General features: G+C 42.1%; 2 protein-coding genes across 2 annotated transcripts in view; one reads left to right on the top strand and one right to left on the bottom strand.

The window, feature by feature from the left end:
* The window catches only part of CFAP97 (cilia and flagella associated protein 97), a 53,624-nt gene extending 46,327 nt beyond the window's left edge, over positions 1-7,297 (top strand). The window contains 2 exon segments of the mRNA XM_010377944.2: positions 2,736-2,886; positions 4,001-7,297. Coding sequence (XP_010376246.2) covers positions 2,736-2,886; positions 4,001-4,134 — 285 coding nt within the window. The 3' untranslated portion in view covers positions 4,135-7,297.
* Positions 7,298-21,241: 13,944 nt separating this feature from the next.
* SLC25A4 (solute carrier family 25 member 4) lies at positions 21,242-25,300 on the bottom strand. The gene is made up of 4 exons (XM_010377942.2): positions 25,037-25,300; positions 23,262-23,748; positions 22,615-22,755; positions 21,242-21,710 (listed from the first exon to the last, which is right to left on the bottom strand). The coding sequence occupies exons 1-4, from the start codon at positions 25,145-25,147 to the stop codon at positions 21,553-21,555; spliced, it is 897 nt and encodes a 298-aa protein (XP_010376244.1). The 5' UTR covers positions 25,148-25,300; the 3' UTR covers positions 21,242-21,552.
* Positions 25,301-25,715: the final 415 nt, after the last annotated feature.

The raw sequence follows: 25,715 nt of genomic DNA on the forward strand, positions 1-25,715 counted from the left end.
AGTATTGTAATTATCTTAAAATTTGTAAAAGAAAAAATACTCATCCAACCAAATAAATAAATTTAGGACATTAGGAGTTTAATAGACATTGAGACTTCTACCAGCAAAAAAGCAAAATTGAAAGATAACTGAAAATACCAGGTCTTCTGTCTTGTCCTTTCTTTTTTTTTTTTGATGTTTATTTATTTATTTATTTATTTATTTATTATACTTTAAGTTCTAGGGTACATGTGCATAACGTGCAGGTTTGTTACATATGTATACTTGTGCCATGTTGGTGTGCTGCACCCATCAACTCGTCAGCACCCATCAATTCATCATTTATATCATGTATAACTCCCAATGCAATCCCTCCCTCCTCCCCCCTCCCCATGATAGGCCCCGGTGTGTGATGTTCCCCTTCCCGAGTCCAAGTGATCTCATTGTTCAGTTCCCACCTATGAGTGAGAACATGCGGTGTTTGGTTTTCTGTTCTTGTGACAGTTTGCTAAGAATGATGGTTTCCAGCTGCATCCATGTCCCTACAAAGGACGCAAACTCATCCTTTTTTGTGGCTGCATAGTATTCCATGGTGTATATGTGCCACATTTTCTTAATCCAGTCTGTCACAGATGGACATTTGGGTTGATTCCAAGTCTTTGCTATTGTGAGGAGGTTTGGACACCGAAATCACACAGCTTCTCTGTCCACAATGCAAGAAAGAGGATATGATGGAAGACCGTGGACTTGACAGTCAGGTGGAATCACGTTCAAATCAAAACTCAGCTCAGCCAAGGGAACCACTAATACTAGTTGGGTAATTTCAGTAGGTGACTCTTTTCTAGCTTTTGAAGGCTAAAAACTAGGGAGGGGCACTCCACACAGAAGGAGCAGCATGCAGGCAGGCAGTAAAGATGTTCTCGGTTGTTCTGTGCAGTTCTTCATGTGTTTTGCACCTCTGCCGTTTGCCTCCAAGCCTCCTTTTGTTTCTATAACAACCTCCTCTCCCTTTTCTAAACGGCCCTTCCCCTGAATATCTTGGCTTATTCTTCCACTATCTCTTCCTTCTTTGGAATTGCTGCTCAGGAACTCAGCACAGAAGGGCAGGGGGTGAAACTGATCCAACACCAAGTGGAAGAAGAGTTTTGGGAGTGGTCGGTGGTGATGTTTCATAACAGTGTGAACGTACAGAATGCCACAGAACCGTATGCTTAGAAGTGGTTAAAATGTGGTTTCATTTTACCACAATAAAAGGAAGAAAGAAAAAAAGATTGTACAGAGAAAACTTGTCCTATGACTGAATTCATGAGTCTGATTTTTTAATGTGAAACTTAGTACAGGTCAGTACTCCCTTTGCAAATAAGATTAGCTTCCTTCAGAGAAAGTTTGAATCAATAAAGAAAATAACAAAATACAATCATGGATCAATTGCCCAAGCTGTTTGGTCCACCTCAGTATTTCTTTCTCAGCAATGCCTATGAAAAGCCAACAGAATAAACTCTTTCACCTTTTAAGAAATAATTATAAACAAAATTTAGAACATTATACGTTAGTCTCTGTTACTGAATTGTAAAAAATTACCATGTTATTGGATACTGTATTGCCTTGGCCGATTGGTTTATATATCCTTTTTTTTTATTATTATTAAAATATTATTAAAATGGAGACAAGGTCTCGCCATGTTGTCCAGACTGGTCTGGAACTCCTGAGCTCAAGCAGGTCGTCCACCCGCCTTGGCCTCCCAAAGTGCTGGGACTACAGGCGTGAGCTACTGTGCCCAGCCTACATATCTTTTTTTAAAACTTTATATTCTTTACTAATTGGTTTTCAAACTTCTTAACAGTAAAAGCTTTTTTCTCCAAATTAAATGTCATGCAGAATCTTTAGTATATAAAACAGACAATGCAGAAAGCATAGCTGGGCCAGCAGAAATTAGCAGGGGAAGACCCGAGGGCCCTCCGTGCTGGCCTTTCCCTAGTGGCCTACCAGCCCTTGAGGCACTACTGCAAAGGGAACAGGGCGAAAGGCGCTGCTCTAAACGTACATGTGGAGAATCTGTGGTAGCTTCCATATGTGTGTGGTCATTCCTAGGGTTTCACACTAGGTTCTTAGCATTACAACTCCCGTTACATCATGTCTATGAGAAAATCAAGTTTAATGTATTTTATTTCAACTTACAGCACCTTTCCTAAGACTAACCTGGCCCAGAAGAATCGGTCCTCTGGCAAGCTTGTCTAACCCACCTGATTTTGTTGTTTGTTGTTCTGTTTTAGGCTTTTAGCAACCTGAAGCCGTGGCTTTTAGTTTCTGTCTCTAGCAATACGCAGAAAAGAGAGATGAGGAAGGGGCTTCACTGGCCCAACCAGAAACAGAAACTAACAACCCGTGGCGGTATTCTCTCCGTGGGACACCCCTGGATGAACTGTTATACCATAGTGGTTTGGTTAGCTGTGGGATAGGCAAAAACCCTTGGATTTTTATGAAATTAAATTATCTGAAATACGTTTTTCACATGGTATGTCAGGAATGATTTAAAATCTTTTGGCCGGATGTGGTGGGTCTCGCCTATAATCCCAGCTACTTGAGAGACTGAGATGGGAGGATCCCTTAAGCCCAGGAGTTCCAGGCCAACCTGGGTGACAGAGTAAGATCTTGTCTCTTAAAAAAAAGAATGTGAATGTCACGCTCTAGAATGTATTGCCTTGTTAAAAATGATGCTGTTTAACCTTGGCTTTCAAATTGACTCTTTATTGAAGGCTTTATTGAAAAGGCTTGAGGCTGTGAAACCAACAGTAGGTATGAAACGCTCAGAACAACTGATGGACTATCATCGCAATATGGGCTACCTCAGCTCATCACCACTGTCGAGACGAGCCAGATCCACTCTCGGCCAATACAGCCCATTAAGTAAGCAGGATAAAATAAATCAAAATTATTTTATATTTGTTTGTATCTTGTATCCATTTTTTTAAAAAATGTAACTTATGTTATTCTGATAGAGTTTTAACTGCCAGCACTGGAGTGCGTTCTGTTATTTCTCACTGTCATGTTTTGTTTTATTTGTGTTAGTTCACTTAATTTCAGGTTTCATTTACAGCCTCTAATGACAGGAAGGAAACCAGGAGATAAACAATCGAAAATATCAGTAGGTTCTTAGGTAATTGAGGAAGTACTTTTAATTTCAGAGTTGATTGAGGGAAGAAATGCATAGATGTGCTGTTTAAAAGCTGCTGAAACGTTCTCCCTAGGTAGTTAAGAATTATTGCTAATAGATTCCAGCCCTTATATGTGCTTTTTTTTACTTACTGGATAACTAAAACAAAAATTAGCAAACTGATCACACAGCAAGCCTTACCACTTTACAGTAAGCAGTAAGGCTTGTTGTGTGATCGGTTACAGACCCAGCCAGTTGTGTGCCCCAGAGAGTACAGGAATGGAGTGACTATTTAGTGCCGGAGTGTGCAACATCTAGAAAGGCCAGTGTCCTTTACAGAAGTCTATAGTGTACTTGATGTATGCATTCTAAACTATGTAATAAATAGAAGGTAATACCAAACCACTCGATGCCACAACTTCCCAGCGCCTGCCCGTGTGAGTCTTCAACTCTCATGACTAGTAGTTCCGTTTATTCCTTCTCCAAACCTTGCTTCCGTGGTATAGTGACTAAGACAGGGTCTTGTTTTAGTAACTCATACTTAGCACTGTCCCTAAATGTAGTAAGTTATTTGTTGATTAGATATATAAATGGTTATACGAAGGGATTTTTTTCACATGAATTATTTGAGAAGCTTTTAGAAATGTTTGTTTTCCATGCCAATCCAGTGAACCAAAATCCCCTGGTGTGGCATCTGGATGTGTTTGTTACTATATTTTTTGAGTTCCACAGGGAATTCTGAAGTGCATTCCTAGTCGAGAATCATTGCGTTAGACTATTAGACACGCATAGAATGTGGAAGAAAAACTAGTCTGGACTTAAAGCGAAGAGAAGTTTCTCAGATATTTCTTCTTTGTGTATTTTCAGGAGGAGCTTCCAGGACATCCAGTGCTACGAGTGGTCTCAGTTGTAGGAGTGAGCGATCAGCTGTTGACCCCTCCAGTGGCCACCCTCGAAGAAGACCTAAACCCCCTAATGTTGTCCGTACAGCTTGGTTATAAAACACTTTTTTTTACTTTAAACATTGTTCACACAACTTTTATTGAAGTGCTCATGCATATTATGATAATTCTCTGTGTAAACATCTATAATACCGTTTAGTGATTTAAGGTGTACAACAGTGTGTTGTAATTTATTGTTAGTCAGTGCAAAATTATTGTCAAAAAGACAATTTAATGTAAAAAGTGTTTCCTGAGGATGTATTCATGTAAGATGTATGTGTTCTTAATAGAGAAATAGTGGTATGCATGTGTATCTTCTCATTATAGAAATTGATTCCATTGTCATGCTGTCAAAATAGTAATGATAGTATCATTGCATGATGTACCCAAGATGTTCACTATATAGTTTTCAATTTGTGTTATTTTTATTTCTTTATAAGCCTTATACTATGAGCTTAGCTCCTAAATTTGGCTGGCTTTGTTTTTCATCTGCTTTAGAACTTACGTGGCATGACGTAGCTCGATTGTATGAGATTTAACATTGATTATGAAACAAATCTTGAAATGTGTTTTCATTGGTAGAGCTGATCTAGATTTGATGAGCAGATTGAGAGACGCTTCTGTTGGAGCAATTCTTGTAATTCACCAGAGGTATCTAGTTATTGTATAAGTGCACTGAGTGTTAGATCTTAAAAGTTTGATCAACCATTCCAAACCATTTCAAATATGAATATTAGAAAGTTCAACTTAGAAGCTTCCCTTTTGTGTTTTTATGCATTCAGGTAAAGTCCTATTTATGATTCTTAGAAATGAGATAGGTTTTAGAGCTACAGTCTTCTAAATTGTGAATAGTTGAAGGACCACATCAGTTGCATCGTAAGCAAAACCTATAGTATTTGTTGAATCAGTGAAATGGCACTATCAGCATGAAGAGCCAAGAAGCAGATCCTGAGGTGTGTTGGACAGAGTTGTATTCAGTATTTACTGTGTTATTAGAGAAGACCTAGCATAAGAAAGAAATGCTTTAGAAATTCCAGTAAGTATTTATAAGGCCTGAAAAAACTAAAATTTGAACAAAAAGGGAAATAAATCACACGTTTGCTGAGGCTGCTGCTTTAAATGTTGGCTACTTTTCTTGTTTTGGTTTACTCTGATTTGTTTGATTGAACCCTGGAAGTATTATTTTTACCAGCCCCACATTTAAAGACCTAGTAGGCTTGACGGAATTGGCTAATGGCAGATAGGGTTTAATATTGTGGACTTTCTAAATTAGAATGTTTTTTCTGTCAAACTTAGGCTTTTGTGTAGCAAAGTATGATACCTCATTGCTACCATCGTTTTTTCACTGCTAGCCTTTTCAGTATGCCCTTAAAATGTATTGGAAAGGTTCCATGTTAAGTAACAAATGTCTTTTTCCAGTATGAATTTCTGATGTGTAGCCACAGTAAGATTTCTGTTTTCCAGTGGTCAGGCTCTGTAGCACGTATGCTGAATGCTTTTCCTTAGCACCTTTAACAGTGACGTGTTTACTACATTTTCCAAAACATCAATTCAAAGGTCTCGGTTTTAGTTTGTGTTAATAGATTTTGTTGAGGATAGGGCCTGCGAGCATGGGCGCAGCGAGGTTAAATAATTCATGTGACCACAGCCTGGCTTTGAGGTTCTGCTTCTTTTGGGGGCCATAATGTTCATTCAATGTTATTTGATGCTCTGTTCTGATGAACATGTTATTACACCTGCCGTATATGTAAGCTTTAGCTATACTAAACCAAGGCTTTATTTTCTTTTGTTTTTTAACTTACTGTACTTTGAATGTTTATATAACCTGTATTTCAAGAGAGAGAAGATAATGCTGAATTTTAAATTTAGCATTTGAACATCTGTCCAATAGTGAATTAATCAGGTTTTTAAAAATTGATTTTTAAGTTGTTCCAGAAAAATATTTGTTTTATATATATATAATCTTTTTTATATATAAATCTTTTTTATAAATTTTATTTTAAAAACCTTTAAAAAAAAGATTTATATATATATAAAGATTATATATATTTATATATAGTCTTTTCTGTTCATAATGGCATTAGTCTCTGAATACATTTTATATTATCTTTGCTGCCACATGTCAGGATACAACACAATAGTTTTATAAATAAAAACTGTACTTTGATTTTAGGTACTAATTTAATGCTTTAGTTTTTACTACTTTGAAAGGGGAAGTTCATCTAAGTATTACTGATAACAGGGATCCAACTTAAAGTAAAAGTTGGAAAGGGCAACAGTCTTTTAAGCAGAACTTACAATTCTGTTGTCATGGTTACTTATATATAATGAATATAACTAGACAAATAGGAGTTGGAAAATGTGGTATATTCTCTAAGTCAAAGTGCTCTGAAGTTGTTACAGTTTAAGGGACATTCTTAAGGAATTACTTAAGTATATTACTCTTTTCGTTTTCAAGGACATGAAAAAGTAAAGGATGGTCGAGCACTGTTTTATATTTTTTTGACTTGTACTGAATATATGTACTTCGAAGGTTTACATCTATAACTAGAAAGTATACTAATCTGAGGTCTGGTTATTAGGCCAGATTCTTGTTCAGTTATTTTTATCTCTGTCAAAAGTTAAAACTAATGTTGCCTCCTTTTTAAGGTAAGATTCTACAAAAGTTTTTTAACTATTAAAGTTACTTCTTAAGGGGTAGCTCTTATACTTCCTCTACTCTCTTTTTCAGTTTCCATAAAAAGCTGTTTTCTTAGCTATTACTCCAAATAAAATTCTTTGGTTTGCTTAAAAATGTAGCGTAATGCAGTTGTTTTCTCCCTGCTAACCCGAGTGTCCAAAATAGGTATCTAGACAGCTTTAAGAAGGTGACGGTCACGGGTATGTGATGACTGTGCCTCTCATCTTCAGATTCTTCAACTGCTGCGTACTGTGAAACATGTTAAGACCAATATAAATCCAAAGATGTGAGTTGATTATACTTTAATAAATAAATTCATAAAAAGTTTACTATCTTTAATGCCAAAAAAGTCTCTTAACCCATAAATGATTATATACAATCTTAGAAAATGTGCTTACCAGTTATGGCTTCTTTATTTCTATGAGTAAAGATTAGTAAGAAACTTTAACATCCTTTTAAAATGTTCTGTTCCATTTTAATGTATTTTAGGCATTTAGAACTAGCCTGGCATAATGAAGAAGGAAATAAAAGAATTAAAGATAACTGAGTTTTGATCCTATGTTTATCTCTAAAATGCGCTGTCTTGTTCCTATTTTCAAAATCATAATAACTTTTACGTGCCTTACAAGACCAAGAATTAGTAGGAATAAAGTTGGAAGGATGGTGTCAGTTATTTCTGTCTTTGAAAGTATAATATTTACATGGAAAAGAGTTTGCTTAAAATTATATTCTTAATCAGATTTATTTAAACCACATCATCTGCTTGCTCCTGTAAAATTGTCATGGTACTACAGTACAGTGGACGCTCTTACAGCTTAAAGAAATGGGCTTTTTGTTGTTGTTGTTCGTATTCTTGAGATGGAGTCTCGCTCTATCACCCAGGCTGGAGTGCAGTGGCACGATCTTGGCTCACTGCAACCTCCGCTTCCCAGGTTCAAGCAATTCTCCTGCCTCAGCCTCCTGAGTAGCTGGGATTACAGGTCTGCGCCACCATGCCTGGCTAATTTTGTATTTGTGTTTTGAGTAGAGATGGGGTTTTGCCATGTTGGCCAGGCTGGTCTCGAACTCCTGACCTCAAGTGATCTACCCGCCTCAGCCTCCCAAAGTGTTGGGATTACAGGCGTGAGCCACCGCGCCTGGCCAATAAATATTTTTTAAAAGTAGTCATGTACATCAACATTTTTTATGTGTTCTGTATGAGTAATAAACACAAAGCTTGCTGCAAAACATCAGTTTAGGAACTTTTTATGAGAGTTTAATAAAACTAGCGCCATTGGAATAAATTCCCGAGTAGCTCCTGCAGTAGCTTATCTGAGCTCTCAATAGCAAAGAGAAAGAATGCTAGAGCAGATAGGATTATGTTATGGCAGAAAATTTTATTTGATTTTTCAATTCTGGTGATGGATTAATTCATTTAGAGCTATTTCTGGAGCCACCATGATAGACTCTTAAGATTCTATGCTTCCATTTCCAAATTTATTTGGTAAATCCAGGTAAGTTGCACTATTTGTCCTAGATGACATTTTTGAGGTTTAACTGGTTTACAAAATAAAACTTAAAAGAGGTAACATCATTATTTTACTATAATGAGACAGGGTTTTTTCACATGACTCTAATCCACAATTATAAGATAGTAAAAGAATTTGAGGCCGGGGACGGTGGCTCACACCTGTAATCCCAGCACTTTGGGAGGCCGAGGCGGGCGGATCACAAGGTCAGCAGTTCAAGACCAGCCTGGCCAATATGGTAAAACCCCGTCTCTACTAAAAATACAGAAATTAGCCACGCATGGTGGTGGTGTGCCTGTAGTCCCAGCTACTCGGGAGGCTGAGGCAGCAGAATCGCTTTAACCCAGGAGGCAGAGGTTGTAGTGAGCCGAGATCACGCCACTGCACTCCAGCCTGGGTAACAGAACCAGACTCCGTCTCAAAAAAAAAAGTATTTGAAGAGTCACCAAAAAATGATAAAAACTATGGTGCTAAATTCTTACAGGATATATATTACAATGATAGTCTTCACCAAAAAAACCACACATCACATTTTATCTCATACATTTTGGAATTATACTAGTCTGCAAAGTCTGGAGGGTGCTGTGTTCTTGATTGCATTCTGAGAATCTATTTCATGCAGAAAATATGCAGCAGTAAGCAAATATATCTGTTTCCCACATAGTTACCTGTATAAACTAGAAAAATCTAACTATACCATTAACTGCTGTCTTCACTTTTAACACTTGAGTGTAGTTGTGCCTGTTTTTGAGCTTCATATAAATGGGATTATGCTCTTGTGTGTGACTTTTTAGCTCAACATCTTTATGTTTGTGAGATTCTTTGATATTGTTGCATGTAGCTGTAATTGGTTCACGTTGATGTTTATGTAGTATTCTAGTACTTGACTATACCATGATTCATGTATCTATTATGTGGTTGATGGATACTGTGGGTGGTTTCTAGGTTTTGACTATTACAAATAATGCTGATGTGAGGATCTTTGTAAATGCGCCTTGGTTGCTCTGTGTGTACGTTTTAGTTGGGCATGCAGTTAGTAGTGGAGTTGCTAGCTCAGAGCTGTGCTTGTGTTTAACAGTGCCAGAGTCGTCCACAGTGAGTGTAACAGCTCCTTCTTCCCAAAGTGTAAGTTTGTGTTGCTCTAGAGACTCGTTAATATTTATTATTGTCAGTCTTTTTTTTTCCTTTTCTTTTTTTTTTTTTTGAGTCTGGGTCTTGCTCTGTCACCCAGGCTGGAGTGCAGTGGCCTGATCATGGCTCACTGCAGCCTTGACCTCCCTGGCTCAAGCGATCCTCCCACCTCAGCCTCCCAAGTAGCTGGGACAACAGGCATGCGCCACCATGTCCAGCTAATTATTGTATTTTTTTTTTGGAGATGGGATTTCGCCGTGTTGCCCAGGCTGGTCTCGAGTGCCTGGGCTCAAGCAATCCTCCTGCCGAGGCCTACCAAAGTCCTTGCAGTCCCCAAGGGATTGCATGTGTGAGCCACAGCAACTGGCCTTTCAGTCATTTTTTTAAAGGTTTAACTATTCAAGTGGATATTTAATATAGCTCATTGTGATTTTAATTGTATTATTTTGACTAATAATTAGATTGAACACTTTTTTAGAATTTTTCAACTTTTAGATATGGAGGGTACATATGCAGGTTTGTTACATGGGTATATTGTACCCAGGCAATGAGCGTATTACCCAATGGGTAGTTTTTCGGTCCATGTCCCATTCCTTCCCTTCCCCATCTAGTAGTCCACAGTGTCTGTTCCCATGTTCATGTCCATGCATGCTCAGTGTTTAGCTTCTACTTAGAAATGAGAATATTTTCTGTTTCTGTGTTAATTTGCTTAGGATTATGGCCTCCAACTCCATCCCTGTTGCTGCAGAGGACATGATTTCATTCTTTTTATGGCTGTGTCATATTCCTTGGTGCATACGTACCACATTTTCTTTATCCAGTCCACCACTGAAGGGCACCTCGGTCAATTCCATGTCTTTGCTATTGTAAATAGCATGGAGATGAACATACAATTGCATGTGTATTTTTGGAATAAGGCTTTATTTTCCATTGGGTATATACCCAGTAATGGGATTGCTGGGTCAAATGGTAGCTCTGTCTTAAGTTCTTTGAGGAATCTCCAAACTGCTTTCCTCAGTGGCTGAACTAATTTACATTCCCATCAACAGTGTATAAGCATTCCCTTTTCTCCACAGCCTCTTCAGCATCTGTTGGTTTTTGACTTTTTATAACAGCCATTCTGACTGGTGTGAGATAGTATCTCATTGTGGTTTTGATTTGCATTTCTCTGATAGTGATAATGAACATTTTTTCATGTTTCTTGTCCACTTACATGTCTTTTGAGAAGTGTCCATTCATCTCCTTTGCCCTTTTTTTTTTTTTAAGATGGAGTCTTGCTCTGTGGCCCAGTGCTCTGCACTGGAGTGGTGCAATCTTGGCTCCCTGCAACCTCCGCCTCCCAGGTTCAAGTGATTCACCTGCCTCAGCCTCCCAAGTAGCTGGGACTACATGTCTGTACCTCCACGCCCAGCTAATTTTTGTATTTTTAGTAGACATGGGGTTTCACCATGTTGGCCAGGCTGGTCTCAAACTCCTGACATTTTACCCTTTTTTTGAGATGGAGTTTTGCTCTGTCGCCCAGTCTGGAGTGCAATGGTGTGATCTCGGCTCACCGCAACCTCCGCCTCCCGGGTTTATGCGATTCTCCTGCCTCAGCCTCCTGAGTAGCTGGGACTACAGGCGTGCACCACAACTCCCAGCTAGTTTTTATATTTTTAGTAGAGATGGGGTTTCACCATGTTGGCCAGGATGGTCTCAATCTCCTGACCTCGTGATCTGCCTGCCTTGGCCTCCCAAAGTGCTGCGATTACAGGCTTGAGGCACCACGCCCAGCTGATTTTGCCTATTTTTTAATGGGATTATTTTTTGCTTGTTGATTTAAGTTCCTTGCAGATTCTGGATATTGGTCCTTTGTCAGAGGCATAGTTTGTGAATATTTTCTCCCATTCTGTAACTTTACTCTGTTGACAGTTTCTTATTCTGTGCAGAAGCTCTTTAGTATAGTGAGGTCACACATGTCAATTTTTGTTTTGTTGCAGTTGCTTTTGAGGACTTAACCAAAAATTCATTGCCAAAGTCAATGTTTAGAGGGGTATTTGCTAGGTTTTTCTCTAGGATTTTTTTTGTCCCTTGAGACGGAGTCTGGCTGTGTCACCTAGGCTAGAGTGTAGTGGCTCACTGCAACCTCCACCACCCTGGTTCAAGTGATTCTCCTGCCTCAGCCTGTTGAGTAGGGCGCCACTGCGCCCGGCTAATTTTTATATTTTCACTAGAGTTTCACCATGTTGGCCAGGCTAGTCTTGAATTCCTGACCTCAAGTGACCCACTCACCTCAGCCTTCCAAAGTGCTGGGATTACAAGTGTGAGCCACTGCGCCTGGCCTCTTCTAGGATTTTTAGAGTTTGAGGTCGTACATTTAAATACCTAATCCATCTTGAGTTAATTTTTGTACATGGTGAAAGGTATGGGTCTGGTTTCAATCTTCTGCATATGGTCAGCCAGTTATCCCAGCACCATTTACTTAATAGGGAATTCTTTTCCCACTGCTTGTTGCTGATGGCCTTGTCGAAGATGAGATGGTAGTAGGTGTGAAGCTTTATTTCTGAGTTTTCTCTTCTGTTCCATTCTATTCTACTCTGTTTTTGTACCAGTACCATGCTATTTTGGCTACTGTGCCAGTGTGATGCCTCCAGCTTTGTTCTTTTTACTTAGAATTGCTTTGGCTATTAATACTCGCTCTTTTTTGGTTCCATATGAATTTTAGAATGGTTTGGTTTTTTTTTTCCCCCTAATTCCATGAAGAAATTAAAAGAAATGTTGGTAGTTTGATAGAAATAGTGTTGGGTCTGTAAATTCCTTTGGGCAGCATGGCCATTTTAACATCTTTCAACCCATGAGCATGGACTGTTTTTCATTTATTTTTGTCATGTCCGATTTCCTTCAGCAGTGTTGCATAGTTCCCCTTCTAGAGATCTTTCACCTCCTTGGTTAGCTGTATTCCTAAGTATTTCATTTTCTTTGTGGCTGTAATAAATGGGATTGTGTTCTTGATTTGCCTGTCAGCCTGGATGTTACTGGTGTAGAGAAATGTTATTGATTTTTATAAATTTATGTTGATTTTGTATCCTGAAATCTTATTATAATTGTTCATCAATTCTAGTAACCTTTTGGCAAAGTCATTAGGGTTTTCTAGGTATAGAATCATACTGTCAGTAAAGAGAGATAGTTTGGCCAGGCGTGGTGGCTCATGCCTGTAATCCCAGCACTTTGGGAGGCCAAGGCAGGCAGATCACAAGTTCAGGAGATCAAGACCATCCTGGCTAAGACAGTGCCTGTCTCTACTAAAAATACAAAAAATTAGCGGAGCATGGTGGCACACGCCTGTAGTCCCACTTACTTGGGAGGCTGAGGCAGGAGAATCGCTTGAACCTGAGAGGCAGAGGTTGCAGTGAGCTGAGATCATGCTACTGCACTCCAGCAGCTTGGGCAACAGAGCAAGACTCTGTCTAAAAAATAAAATAAAAATAAAAATAGAGAGAGAGAAATAGTTGGATTTATTTTCCTGTTAGATTCCTTTTATTGCTATGGCCAGGACTTCTAATACTCTGTTGAACAGGAGTGCTGAGAGCAGGCATCCTTGTCTTCTTCCAGTTCTCAAGGGAATGTTTTCCAGCTTTTGCTTGTTCAGTATGATGTTGGCTGTGGGTTTGTCATTGAGGGCTCTTATTATTTTGATGTATGTTCCTTCGATGCCTAGTCTACTGAGGGTTTTTTTTTTCTTTTAATTATGAGGGGATGTTGGATTTTACTAAAAGCTTTTTCTGTGTCTATTGAGATGATCATATGGTTTTTGCTTTTAATTCAGTTTATGTGGTAAATCACATTTATTGATTTACATATGTTGAACCAGCCTTGCATCCTAGGAATAAAGCCTACTTGATCCTGGTGAATTAACTTTTTGATGTGCTGTTGGATTCAGTTTACTAGTATTTTGTTGAGAATTTTTGCATCTGTGCTTATCAGGGATATTGGCCTGAAGAGTCCTTTTTTTGTTGTATCTCTGCCAGATTTTGGTATCAGGCTGATGCTGGCTTCAAAGAATGAGTTGGGGAGGATCCCTTCCTGTTGGTTTTTTTTGGAATAGTTTCAGTAGGATTAGTACTAGTTCTTTTTTGTATGTCTGGTAGAATTTGGCTGTGAATCCATCTTTTGCAGGGCTTTTTTTTTTTTTTTTGAATTTTTATTTTTGGTAACGGATTCTATTTCAGAGCTTGATATTGGTCTATTCAAGGTTTCAGCCTCTTCCTGATTCAATCTTGGGAGATTGTGTGTTTTCAAGAATTTATCCATTTCCTCTAGATTTTAAATTTTGTGTGCATAGTTGTTCATAGTATTCTCTGAGGATCTTTTGTATTTCTGTGGGATGAGTTGTAATGTCATCTTTGCCATTTCTGATTGTGCTTACTTGGATCTTTCTTCTTTGTTAATCTAGCTAAGCTAGCATTGTATTAATCTTTTTTTGTTTTGTTTTTTTCCAAAGAACTCTTGGTTTCACTGATCTTCTGTATGGGTTTTTTTGTTCGTTTGTTTTTGAGACAGGGTCTCGCTCTGTCCCCCAGGCTGGAGTGCAATGGTGCGATCTTGTCTTACTGCAACTTCTGCCTCCCAGGCTCAAGCAATCCTCCCTCCTCAGCCTCCCAAGTAGCTGGGACTACAGGTACACACCACCATGCCAGGACGATTTTTGTATTTTTAGTAGAGATGGGGTTTCGCCATGTTGGTCAGGCTGGTCTCGAACTTCTGGCCTCAAGTGATCTGCTGGTGCTGGCCTCCCAAAGTGCTGGGATTACAGGTGGGAGCCACTGCACCCGGCTTTTGTATGGATTTTTGTGTCTCAATTTCATTCAGTGCTTCTCTAATTTTAGTTAGTTATTTTCTTCTGCTAGCTTTGGGATTGGTTTCTTTTTTCCCCCCCAGATCCTTTAGATGCAAAGTTAGATTGTTAATTTGAGATCTAACTTCTTGATGAAGGCATTTAGCACTATAAACTTTCCTCTTTTCTTTTCTTTTTTTTTTTTTTTTTTCCTGAAACAGAGTCTCACTCTGTCTCCCAGGCTAGAGTGCAGTGGTGAAATCTTGGCTCACTGCAACCTCCGCCTCCCAGGTTCACGCGATTCTCCTGCCTCAGCCTCCTGAGTAGCTGGGATTACAGGTGTGCACCACACCCAGTGTATTTTTGTATTTTTAGTAGAGCTGGGGTTTCACCATGTTGGCCAGGATGGTCTCAAACTCCTGACCTCACGATCCACCCACGTTGGCCTCCCAAAGTGTTGGGATTACAGGCATGAAGCCACCGCGCCCATTCTAAACTTTCCTCTTAATACTGCTTTAGCTGCATCCCAGAGATTTTGGTAAGCTGTGTCCCTATTTTCATTAATTTCAAAGTGTTTTTATTTCTACCTTAATTTCGATGTGTATCCAGGAGTTATTCAGGAGCAGGTTGTTTAATTTCCATGTATTAGTGTAGTTTTGAGAGATTGTGGTATTGGTTTCTGTTTATGTTGTACTGTGGTCCAAGAATGTGCTTGGTATGGTTTCAGTTTTGGGTTTTTTTTATTTTTGGAGACTTGCTTTATGACTGAGCCTGTGGTTGATGCGTGTGTTCTGTGTGCAGATGAGAAGAATGGATACTCTGTGGTTGTTGGATGGAGCGTTCTGTAGAGATGCCTATGAGGTTCAGTTGGTCAGGTGTTGAGTTTAGGTCGGTTAGTTTTTCTGCCTCGATGATGCGTCTAATGCTGTCAGTGGGGTGTGGAAGTCTCCCACCTGTTCTTTTGTGGTTGTGTGAGTCTTTTCATAGGCCAAGAAGACCTTGTTTTATGAACCTGGGTGTTCCAGTGTTGGGTGTGTATATTTAAAATAGTTAAGCTTCTTGTTGGATTATGCCCTTTATCATTATGTAATGCCCTTATTTGTCCTTCTTAATTTTTATTGGTTTAAAGTCTGTTTTATCTGATACAAGAATAGTGACTCCTGTTCTTTTTTGATCTCTCTATGCATAGTAGATCTTTCTGCAACCCTTTGAGCCTGTGGTGTCTTTGCTTGTGAGATTGGTCTCTTGAAGACAGAAGATGGATAAGTCTTTTTTTGTTGTTTGTTTGAGACAGGGTCTTTTTCTGTTGCCCAGGCTGGAGTGTGGTGGTACGAACATGGCTCACTGCAGCCTCAACCTCCTGGGCTCAAGCAATCCCCCCTCCTCAGCCCCCCAAGTAGCAGGACTACAGGCGTGTGTCACCACACTTGGCTGAATTTTTTTTTTTTTTTTTTTTTTTTTTTTTTTTTTGTGGAGACAGGGTTTCACCATGTTGTCCGGTCTGGCCTTGAACTCCTGGGTTCAAGCAGTTCTGCCTATCTTGGCCTCCCAAAGTACTGGGATTACAGGCACAAGCCACCCTGCCAGGTCCCTTCCTGGATATTTTTAATGTTACTTCAGTCATTAAAGGTTGTATGTAACATCTGAAATGCTTGGAGACAGAAGCATTTTGGATTTGCGGTATTTTCAGATTTTGTAATATGTGCATATACGTAATGAGATGCCTTGGGGATGGGACCCTATTCCAAACATGGACTTCATTTATGTTTCATACACACAGTGTACACACATAGCCTGAAGGTCATTAATACAGTATTTTTAATAATTGCATGCATGAAATAAAGTTTTGACTGTGACCCATCACAAGGTCAAGTGTGGAATTTTCTATCTGTGGCACTATGTCAGTGCTCAAAAAGTTTTGGATTTTAAACCATTTTGGTTTTCAGATTTTTGGATTAGGGATCAAGAATGAAAATTGTTTTTCCCAGGTGCTGCCTCTTGACTTCAGTTGCAATGAACGTATTGTTATTTTTCCCTCAAACACGAAGGCATAAAACCTTGGCATTCTCACTGATACACGTTTTTTTTTTTTCTTTAGACAGTCTTGCTTTGTCACCAGGCCGGAGTGCAGTGGTGTACTCTCAGCTCACTGCAACCTCCGTCTCCCAGTTTCAAGTGATTCCCCTGCCTCAGCCTCCCGAGTTGCTGGGACTACAGGTGCACACCACCACGCCCAGCTAATTTCTGTATTTTTACTGTAGAGACGGGGTTTCACCATGTTGGCCAGGATGGTCTCGAACCCCTGACCTCGTGATCCGCCTGCCTCGGCCTCCCGAAGTGCTGAGATTATAGGCGTGAGCCACCGTGCCTGGCCTGATTAACCTTTTTCTTCAATGTCTGTATCATGTCCTTTCTGTTCTTCAAAACACATTACTCATTTTCATTGCCATCATTCTAATCCATGCCTTCATCACATCACATTTGGGTTACTAAAATGAGCTTTTACCTAGAAAAAGCTGAGGAAACACTGACTTAAGATTATATGTTATGTGGTGTGTTACTTATGTCACGTCTCACATATTTTTAGTCTGTTTTACTTCCCTAATAAAAGAAAGCCCCTGAGAGCAAGGACCGTATGAAGCTTTTGCATTGGTTATAGCATTCAGGCTGACGGGAAGCCATACATGGGTGTCACTCAATATGTGTGATTCATCAGTGACTGCAAAAATGGCAAAACGAAACCCATCTCATCCTTAAAAGGCTACGAAAATTAAAATGACTATGTAGAACACACAAAAATCACATAGGAGATGTTTGATGTGAGGCATGTTAGAGGCATTTTGTTGTTGTTGTTTAGGGACAGATCTCACTCTGTCACCCAGGCTGGAAATCAGTGGTACGATCAGAGCTCACTGCAAGGCAGCCTCCCTCCTCAGCCTCCTGAGTAGCTAAGACTACAGGCATGTATCACCACACCCACCTAATCTTTTATTTTTTGTAGAGACAAGGTCTCCTTATGTTGCCCAGGCTGGTCTTGCGCTTCTGGGCTCAAGTGATCCTCCCACCTCGGCCTCCCAGAGTGCTGGGATTATGGGTAAGTCACCATGCCTGGCTGGTGATCTTTCTACAATGTTTATGACTTCAAAAATGTTAAGACAGCTGATTCCCATTATTCACAGGAGTTACATACTACAAAGTTGAGGCAAACACTGAAACATTTTGCCAAGCGGAAATACAAGGTTAGGTTCCCATGAGCTGCTGGTCACAAACATCATACATAACCTTGTTTTATGTGTTTACACTTAAAGACACCTTATTTAATATATATTGCTGATGGTTAACACTGATCTCATGGCCCAGGCCCGAAGCCAGCTATTCTGACACATGCATTTTCCACAAGGCATGTTTTAGCCCTCCTGTGCTAAGGAACAGCACTTGTGCACTCTGCTTGGGGGCCAGGTTAATTGGCAATGATTGTGCCTCAGATAAACCGCATTGGCCACTGCACAAAGCTTGGGGGACTTTTTATACAGCAGAATTACTGTAGCATGAAGTAAACACGTGAACAGGATGCTTGTTTACAGGATGAGGCTGAAATGAAAAGGCAGGGTAAGTGTCACCTTGTTCCACTCCAGCTGGGGACATGTGTGTCAGGCAACATCGCTCTGTGTGTGTCCAAGGAGCTTAAAGTGGTTACAAATAAAGTTTGTCAGTGAAGCCAGTTTACAGATATGTTATCTGTGAATGAGATCAACCGTACTTTATTGTGGATTAATAAAATCGCTGATATTCAGGAGAAGCAGAAAAGCAAAGAATCTTTATGCCATGGTAGACTTTGTTAAATTTTATTTAAGGGCTTGAAATTTGCATTTAAGGCAGCCGTAAGTTTTTATTCATTGCATTATACAACTCCCACAAGCCTGTCTGGCCACCCCCACGGTGCTTTGCATGTTCAGGGTTTCACCCGAACTGATCAAACCCTCTCCCAAGTATTTTGTAGGTTCCCTGTGCTTTTTAGATGCACCTTCCCTTCTCGCTCCTTCTTACATTCAACAGAAACTTGCTAAACACCTTCTCCGTCCTGGGCATTGTAGCAGGTGTAGAAGGTAAGCCCTCCTTGCAGCGCTTGCATTCTCTTGCAGCCTCGCACCTTGTGGGTGTTTAGTAAATGCCACCTCAACACAAGGGATACCACATATTTTGCAGAATAAAATGGAACAGAAGCAGTCACCCAGTTAATTGAGATTTCAACACAAATACTTGAGACAAGTTTTTATTGTTTTTAGTGTTCAATTGTTACCGTTATGGACTCACTCATGTTGTATCATCCTCCATCATTTTTCCCATACATTTAAAATATAAGGTCTTAAAAAGATATAAGATGCCAATAGGTGAGGCTTTAGGGGAGAAAATACGTAAAGATGATTGGGGCAGGGGGTGGTGGCGGTGAGGGAGGGCTGCGCCTAGGAGAAAGCTGTGTGGGAAACACGCTGATGAGAAATTCCTGGGGCGGGTACCCAAGAGTCGGACACTCAATTCGAAGCTGTCACTTTTACGTGAACCAGACCTTCCAGCATGACGCAGCTTTGCACAGTGATGGTATGGCATGAGGGTAGGTTAGTGAGGGAAGTACTGCCTGTTCTCCCGCCAGATCCCAGCACTCTGTCAGAGGCTGAGGGTTCTAGGAATTCTTGGTGAGTTAAGTAGCCTTGGTAAGGAACTGGCTCAGCAGGGCCTGGGGTAACGTTCATTAGAGGTAACCTCAGCAGGAAGTGGGAGGGCCGACATCTGGGTCACATGCAGAATGTAGACAATGTGCACTATTTAATAAATGTCCATGCCTCTTCCCTCCCCATTCCATGCCAAGATTAAAGACCAGAACACAATTACGCTTCTTGGCTGGGTTGGGAGCACGCAATGTTCATTCATTGTGTCAGGTCTTCCTCCTCCTAAACTTGGGCCCTGCTTTGAGATACGCTCCATGAAAGTACTTGCCTACTAGCCTGCCCTGCTTTTATTCCCTATCATCAGCGATAGGATTTGGATCCTCATATTATCCTTAGAATGAAAAGCAACAGGAGGACAATGGATCCAGGAGGCCTCTAACTGCACGTGTGCTACCTCACCTCGAGGAGACAGGATGGAGAGGTACCTTCTTTTTAGCCCTTTAGACTTTATTGGCCTAGATATCTACTAGGTGAGGTCAGATGTGATCCTGGATTTTATAAAACTCAGACCTTGGTAACTGTGGTGAAAGCAACACAGCCAATTTTTAGCTGGGGAGGCAGGAGTGAGTCGGTGGAACGGCCTTGGTAAGCAAGGTAAAGAACAGGAGGTACAGAGACCAACCCCCACCACCCAACCACCTGTTAGAAAACACCGAGAAGACATTCGCCTGCCTTTCAAGCTTTGTCAAGGATACAGGGACTTGTTACAATGAGTGAGTTCAAGACCAGCCTGGCCAACGCAGCGAAACCCCATCTCTAATAAAAATACAAAAAATTAGCTGTGCGGTGCTGCACACCTGTAATCCCAACAGGTCTTCCGATTAGTCACAATCCAGGAGACTAGAGCAACTGGTCTTTTCCTGGTCCCAAAGTGTGAACTTTCCAACCTGAAATTCTAAGTATTTTCCCCTGGCTCACAAATCTCGGAGGGGCAAATCCAAAACTGACTTCCTGTAGGTCTTGATAAATTCTTACAGAAGTACTGGAGGATGCTTTCTACACCCATGCTTCTAAATCTAGTTATTTTCTTTCAAAGTCTCCATCTCCCACCACTCCCTCCCCCGATTTCATTTCCCTTCTATTCCTTCCCAAACAAGATGAACTGTCTTAAACAAATGATCTAACAATGGCATCTCACATTTTCTCCCCAACTTAAGCATCTTTCAGGGCAGGTTCCTATCTTTTTTCCCTTCCACGGGGCCTAAGAGGTATTAAATACTAGCTTGATAACTGCTGCTATGGACTGAATGTGTCCCTTCAAAATTCATCTGTTGAAATCTTAACCCCCAAAGTGGTGGTGTTTGGAGGAGGGGCATTTGGGAGGGAACTGGGTCATGCGGGTAGAGCCCTCATGAACGGGATTAGTGAGATTATAAAAGGACTAGAGAGCTCTGTCACTCTTTCTGCCATGTAAGGACACAAGAAGTCAGTAATCTACAACCCAGAAGAGGGCCCTCATTAGAACCTGACCAAAAAAGCACCTTGATCTTGGGCCTCCAGTCTGCAGAACTGAGAAATAAGTTTCTGTTGCTTATAGGCCATCAGTCTACAGTACTTTGTTATAGTGGCCTGAACTACAACAATCGATTTTTTTTTTTTTTTTTTTTTTTTTTTTGACACAGGGTCTTGCCCTGTTGCTTAGGATGGATGTGGTGGCCATCTCAGCTCACTGCAACCTCTGTCCCTCAGGTTCAAACGATTCTGGTGCCTCAGCCTCCTGAGTAGTTGAGATTACAGGTGTGTGCCACCACATCCAGCTCATTTTTTGTATTTCTATTAGAGATGGGGTTTCGCTGCGTTGGCCAGACTGGTCTTGAACTCCTGGTCTGAAGTGATAAGCCCGCCTCTGCCTCCCAAAGTGCTGAGATGACAGGTGTGAGCCACCGCGCCTGGCCTTAATTTTCAATGAACACTCTCCACTTATCATAAAATTCTAGGTGTCACAGTTATCTAAAGAGATGAAAACAGAGCATTTCCTAATCATGGAAAATTCTCCAGATTGTGATTTAAAGCTTTTAGCAGACTCTCAGAATTTCTAAAGACTGCAGGAAAGTGCCTAAGACAAGGCAGGATTACAAAAGCCATTGTCACTTTCTAGCCTACAGCAACACTGGGTAAGATAGAATATGACCTGCCTGAGTTTGAAAACTGGAACTTTAAGCATTGTGTGTTCTCATATAATACATACTCAATATAATATCTGGCATTTAGAAGGTTGGCCACTGACTGATAAATGAATCATGCTAGAAAATAACATTTTTGATCTTTTAAAAATGCATATTACAGTTAATGAGAGCTCAGTAAAATAGAAAGCGTGCATTAAGTGGTCTTTATTGATGTCTCACATTCAGTGATTTCTTATCACTTCTTCAGTTAATTGTACAAGTATGATAAATTATTTTCTATTTGCTGTGGGTATTTAAATGTAAAATAAATACAAAATACATCTGTGGTTTAATGAACACTCAATGAAGCATCTTTTCTGAGGTATTCCTTTCAGTCTGGTTTTATCCCAGATCTTTTTACTTCCCCTAGGAATAGTCTATTAAACCACACAATGGATCTGTGAACTTGTGGATCAAGGTCACTGTAAATCAGTGAACTTGTGTTTTCATTACATTAGACATACTTTTTGATCTCATCATACAACACCAATACAAAAGCACCACCCATGCCTCTCAACACATTGGACCAGGCACCTTTGAAGAAGGCCTTGGCTCCTTCATCTTTTGCAATCTTCCTCCAGCAGTCAACTGTCCCCGTGTACATAATATCAGCTGTGGAAACAAATGTTGGTGAGGGCTCCAAAACGCTGGAGGAAAGAGACCTTTCCTCTGAAAGATATCTGCACACACTGTTACCAGCTGTATAAAATTAGGGTCATCTGGGCATGGAGTCCCAGCTCCATGCAACATTCCACTGCACATGTCCTTCCTTGCTTAACTGGTGGCTGGGCCTCCTGTCATTCTTACTCCATTCGTTCAAGGTCAATGTAGAATTGGGGCAATTAACCAAGTAATTCACGGACTGCCCAACTGTGAAACAAGAAGAGCGCGGAGCAGCAGGAGGATTATGCCGCGTGGTGACCTCGTTTCATGGAGGACCAAACTGCCACCCAGTGTCAGATGATACTGCACAAGGTTACGCAGTTAAAATAAAAGGCTGTAACGAGTTGAAACATATGAAACTGCTAACACTGGACTGGTTTTGATTTTTAAAGTGGCAATTTCCTATGGTTCAACCTATAGAAGCCAAAACTTTTTACGGCACAACAGATTGCTTCAGGCCATCTCTACCCAGCCACACACCCCATCCCACTAACACCTGTAAGTCAGAGGGAAGCGAGAGTTCTCTGTAAGCAGCAGCTAATTCTTTTCCCTAGCTGCTGCGCCCAGGCTCTAAGGGAAGAGGGCCTAGGGTCTCTATAATGCTACATCCCTAAATTCACATCTAAGTATCTTACTGTTGATGTTCTTATCATCTCTTTAATAAAATGGAAAAAACTTTTCCCTAATAAGATAGTTGAGAATGTTAGGGAAAATTAATACAATCCTTCTTCCCTAAGTCCTTATCAAATAATTTTGAAAATTAATTTCCAGTAAGGAAGACTGAAAGGAACACTGTGAAACGTTCTCCTCGGGCAAAAATAAAGACGTTTAGATGAGTAGAGCACAAGCTTACCCCCTTTCCGGCCGGACTGCATCATCATCCTACGACGAACAGTGTCAAAGGGGTAGGACACCAGCCCTGCAACTGCCGTCACGCTCTGGGCAATCATCCAGCTCACAAAAATGTGCACGTTCTTGGGGTCAGGCAGCATCCCTGTGGACAGAGCCAAGAAGCCGAACGGCTATGAAGCGACTGTTCTCAGCAGAAAGCAGGTGGAGGGAGAGAGGCCACCGCACCTCCAGCTGCACGCTCTGACCTTGCGGGGAACCTGCCCCTGTGCAGGTGCCTCACGTATGGGCAGGCAGCAAAGGTGGCTGCTGCCATCTCTGGACCCTGGGGAGCCAGTGCTCTGCTTGTATGCAGGGCACTGGAAGTGGCTTCAAGTTAAACTCCGTAACTGCTATGGCTGTGTCTAGAGGGAGACAGGCTCCCCCTTCCTCCTCTCTTAACAACTCAAGGCCAGAGTGTATTTCAGTAGAGGACACAAAAAATGCTTTAGCTATTAATTTATGCACACCATCTCCTCATTCAGAAGCCTCAATTATCCCAGGGACTAGAAAAAAACAAGATGGATATATATCAAGTCCTTTAGGAGTTACAGACCCCGTAGGATCCTCTAACCACACCGCCCTCCTTCTCCCCTGATGCCCCTCTCTCACCCTTGGCAGTATCATAGACTCCGAAGTAGGCAGCTCTATAGATAATGATGCCTTGGACAGACACGTTGAAACCTTGGTAGAGACCCCTCAGGCCATCAGACTTGAAGATCTTGATGATACAGTCGCCCAGACCATGGAACTCACGCTGGGCGGCACCCTTGCCCACGTCGGCAGCCAACCTGGTCCTAGCAAAGTCCAGCGGATAGACAAAGCAAAGGGAGGTGGCCCCAGCGGCCCCACCAGATGCCAGGTTACCAGCAAAGTAGCGCCAGAACTGCTTATGCCGATCCACACCCCCTAAGAAGAGCTGCTTGTACTTGTCCTTGAAGGCGAAGTTGAGAGCTTGGGTGGGGAAGTAACGGATCACGTTGGCCAGGTTACCCCTCCAGAAGGAGAGAAAGCCCTGCTCCTTGGGGATTCTCACCACACAATCAATGATCCCTTTGTACTGCTTCTCAGCACTGATCTGTTTGCTGGCATGCTGGACCTGGTGGAGGGGAGGGTGGGTGATAGAGGACAGGCAGGGCAGAGACAGGGGAAGAGGACAGGAGAAAAAAGGTTTGCACTTCCTAGATTTTTTTTTTTTTTTTTTTGAAGAAAAAAGGATAAGGAAATCAAATGGATACTGAGGATGTGTAAATGGATACTGTTATCCATGTTAGTTCCTGGATAACAAGCCAAAATAATCCAATGTGGCTTCAATTATTAGGGTATTTGAGGGAAAAGGTGTTGCCCCAAATAAACTGAAGAGGTGACTGAATTGTATAAAGCTGGCCATTTATCTATTTCACTTTCCCTAGGTCTGAGAACTGCATGAGGGGCTTACTGGGGGACAGAATGAGTAACACTCCCTGCTTCAAAGGGCTTTGGATTTAATAGACATGATGGCCAAAAAACGACCATTTCTCAGTGTCACTCTGATCACCCTGGAGATGAGGATCTCTAGTAGATGCTCTAATAGAGGAAGGAGAATAAATCCACTAAGCATTAGGGCTCCAAAGTTTTCAAGCAGATAATCCAAGTAATCAATTATTGAGGGTTTGCTCCCTTTGTGAGCAATGTGTGGGGGGTTTTGTTAGTAATTTTGACTCCCAAATTGGGCTCTTCCTCATTGAGGGGCCCTGACCTTTTGGGCAGGTGGAGAAAAACAGGAGGATGATGATAGGTCATTCAGCGACCAGGTAGGGGAGGAAAAGATTTGGAGACAGGATGATCTGAGTTTATTCCGAAAATTGTTTCTTAACATTTCAAAACCTCAGCTTCATCTGTAAAATGGAGAAGAAAAACTCTCTCACAGAGGTTACATAAAGATGAAGGCGTCAGCCTGCATACAGCATTGTGCATGAGATACGATAAGGGAATTCCTGCGTGATGGTTTTGGTGTTTTCATTGTAAAGGTGCATGCGCATAAGACGGTGCCAAAAATACTGGCAATCACTAGGTGCCTCCAGGCCTGAGTGCACGCCCGTGCTGTCACGGGCGCAGGATCTGGCACACGTAAACCGGCTCCGGGTGGGTTTCCATATATAGACACCCGAACGCCGGGCGCCACCCGACACCAGGAATCTGCGACTGACGCTGGACCTGTCTCTACACAGAGGGCACCTTCTTCCCCCACGGGCGGGCGGGCGCCCGGGCCTGTGGCTTGGCGCAGATTTTCCGCGGCGCCCCGCGCCCTGCAGCTCACGCCGCAACGCACGCCCCGCCCGGCCCACCGCGCCCGCGCCACCCCTTGCACCGCGCCCGCACCACCCCTTGCACCGCGCCGTTCTCACCTGCAGCAGCAGTTTGACCCTCTCGATGGGGGCGACCGCGGTCTTGGAGACTGCAGCGGCGACGCCACCGGCCAGGAAGTCCTTTAGGAAGCTCCAAGCGTGATCACCCATGGTGACAGCTCGACGCACTCAGCCCGCAGGCAGCCCGCTCGCGCTCTCGCCCACGCCCGGCCTGGCACCGCCGCGCAGTCCCCCACCCTGCGCGACGCGAAGGGGCCGCCGCCTCGCCCGCAGCCCCCGCTTATATTCGCGCCGGGCTCTCGCGAGAGGAGGCGGGTCGCGGCCGGCGCGCGCGCCGCGCATTGGCTGGGCATGTACGGGGCGCCCCCTCCTCCCCGCTTCAGAGGGCATCGGGGGCGAAGGCGTTTCCGGGAGCGGGGCTGGGCCGGGGGCTGTCCCTGCAACTTGGGACATTTAAAGGGCACATTCATGTTATCTGTCCCGCCGAGCCCAAGGAACACCGTGTCACCGCGGCATGTGGGCCGCGTATTTATAGCACAAGCAGCCTTAGGCCGGGTCGAAGCCGGGGCAGACACCGGGCCGCTGCCGCCAGCGGAGCGTTCTTGACCCTCCGGCCTGCACGGGCTGCTCTCAGGCCCAGGGATTTCGAGCTGTTTCCTCCTCCTTGCATCTAAAGGCGCCCCCCACCAGAACTCACTGCCTGGATATGGGCTTCCTT

Source organism: Rhinopithecus roxellana, chromosome 2 (assembly GCF_007565055.1).
Source record: "Rhinopithecus roxellana isolate Shanxi Qingling chromosome 2, ASM756505v1, whole genome shotgun sequence".
Classification (NCBI taxonomy): domain Eukaryota; kingdom Metazoa; phylum Chordata; class Mammalia; order Primates; family Cercopithecidae; genus Rhinopithecus; species Rhinopithecus roxellana.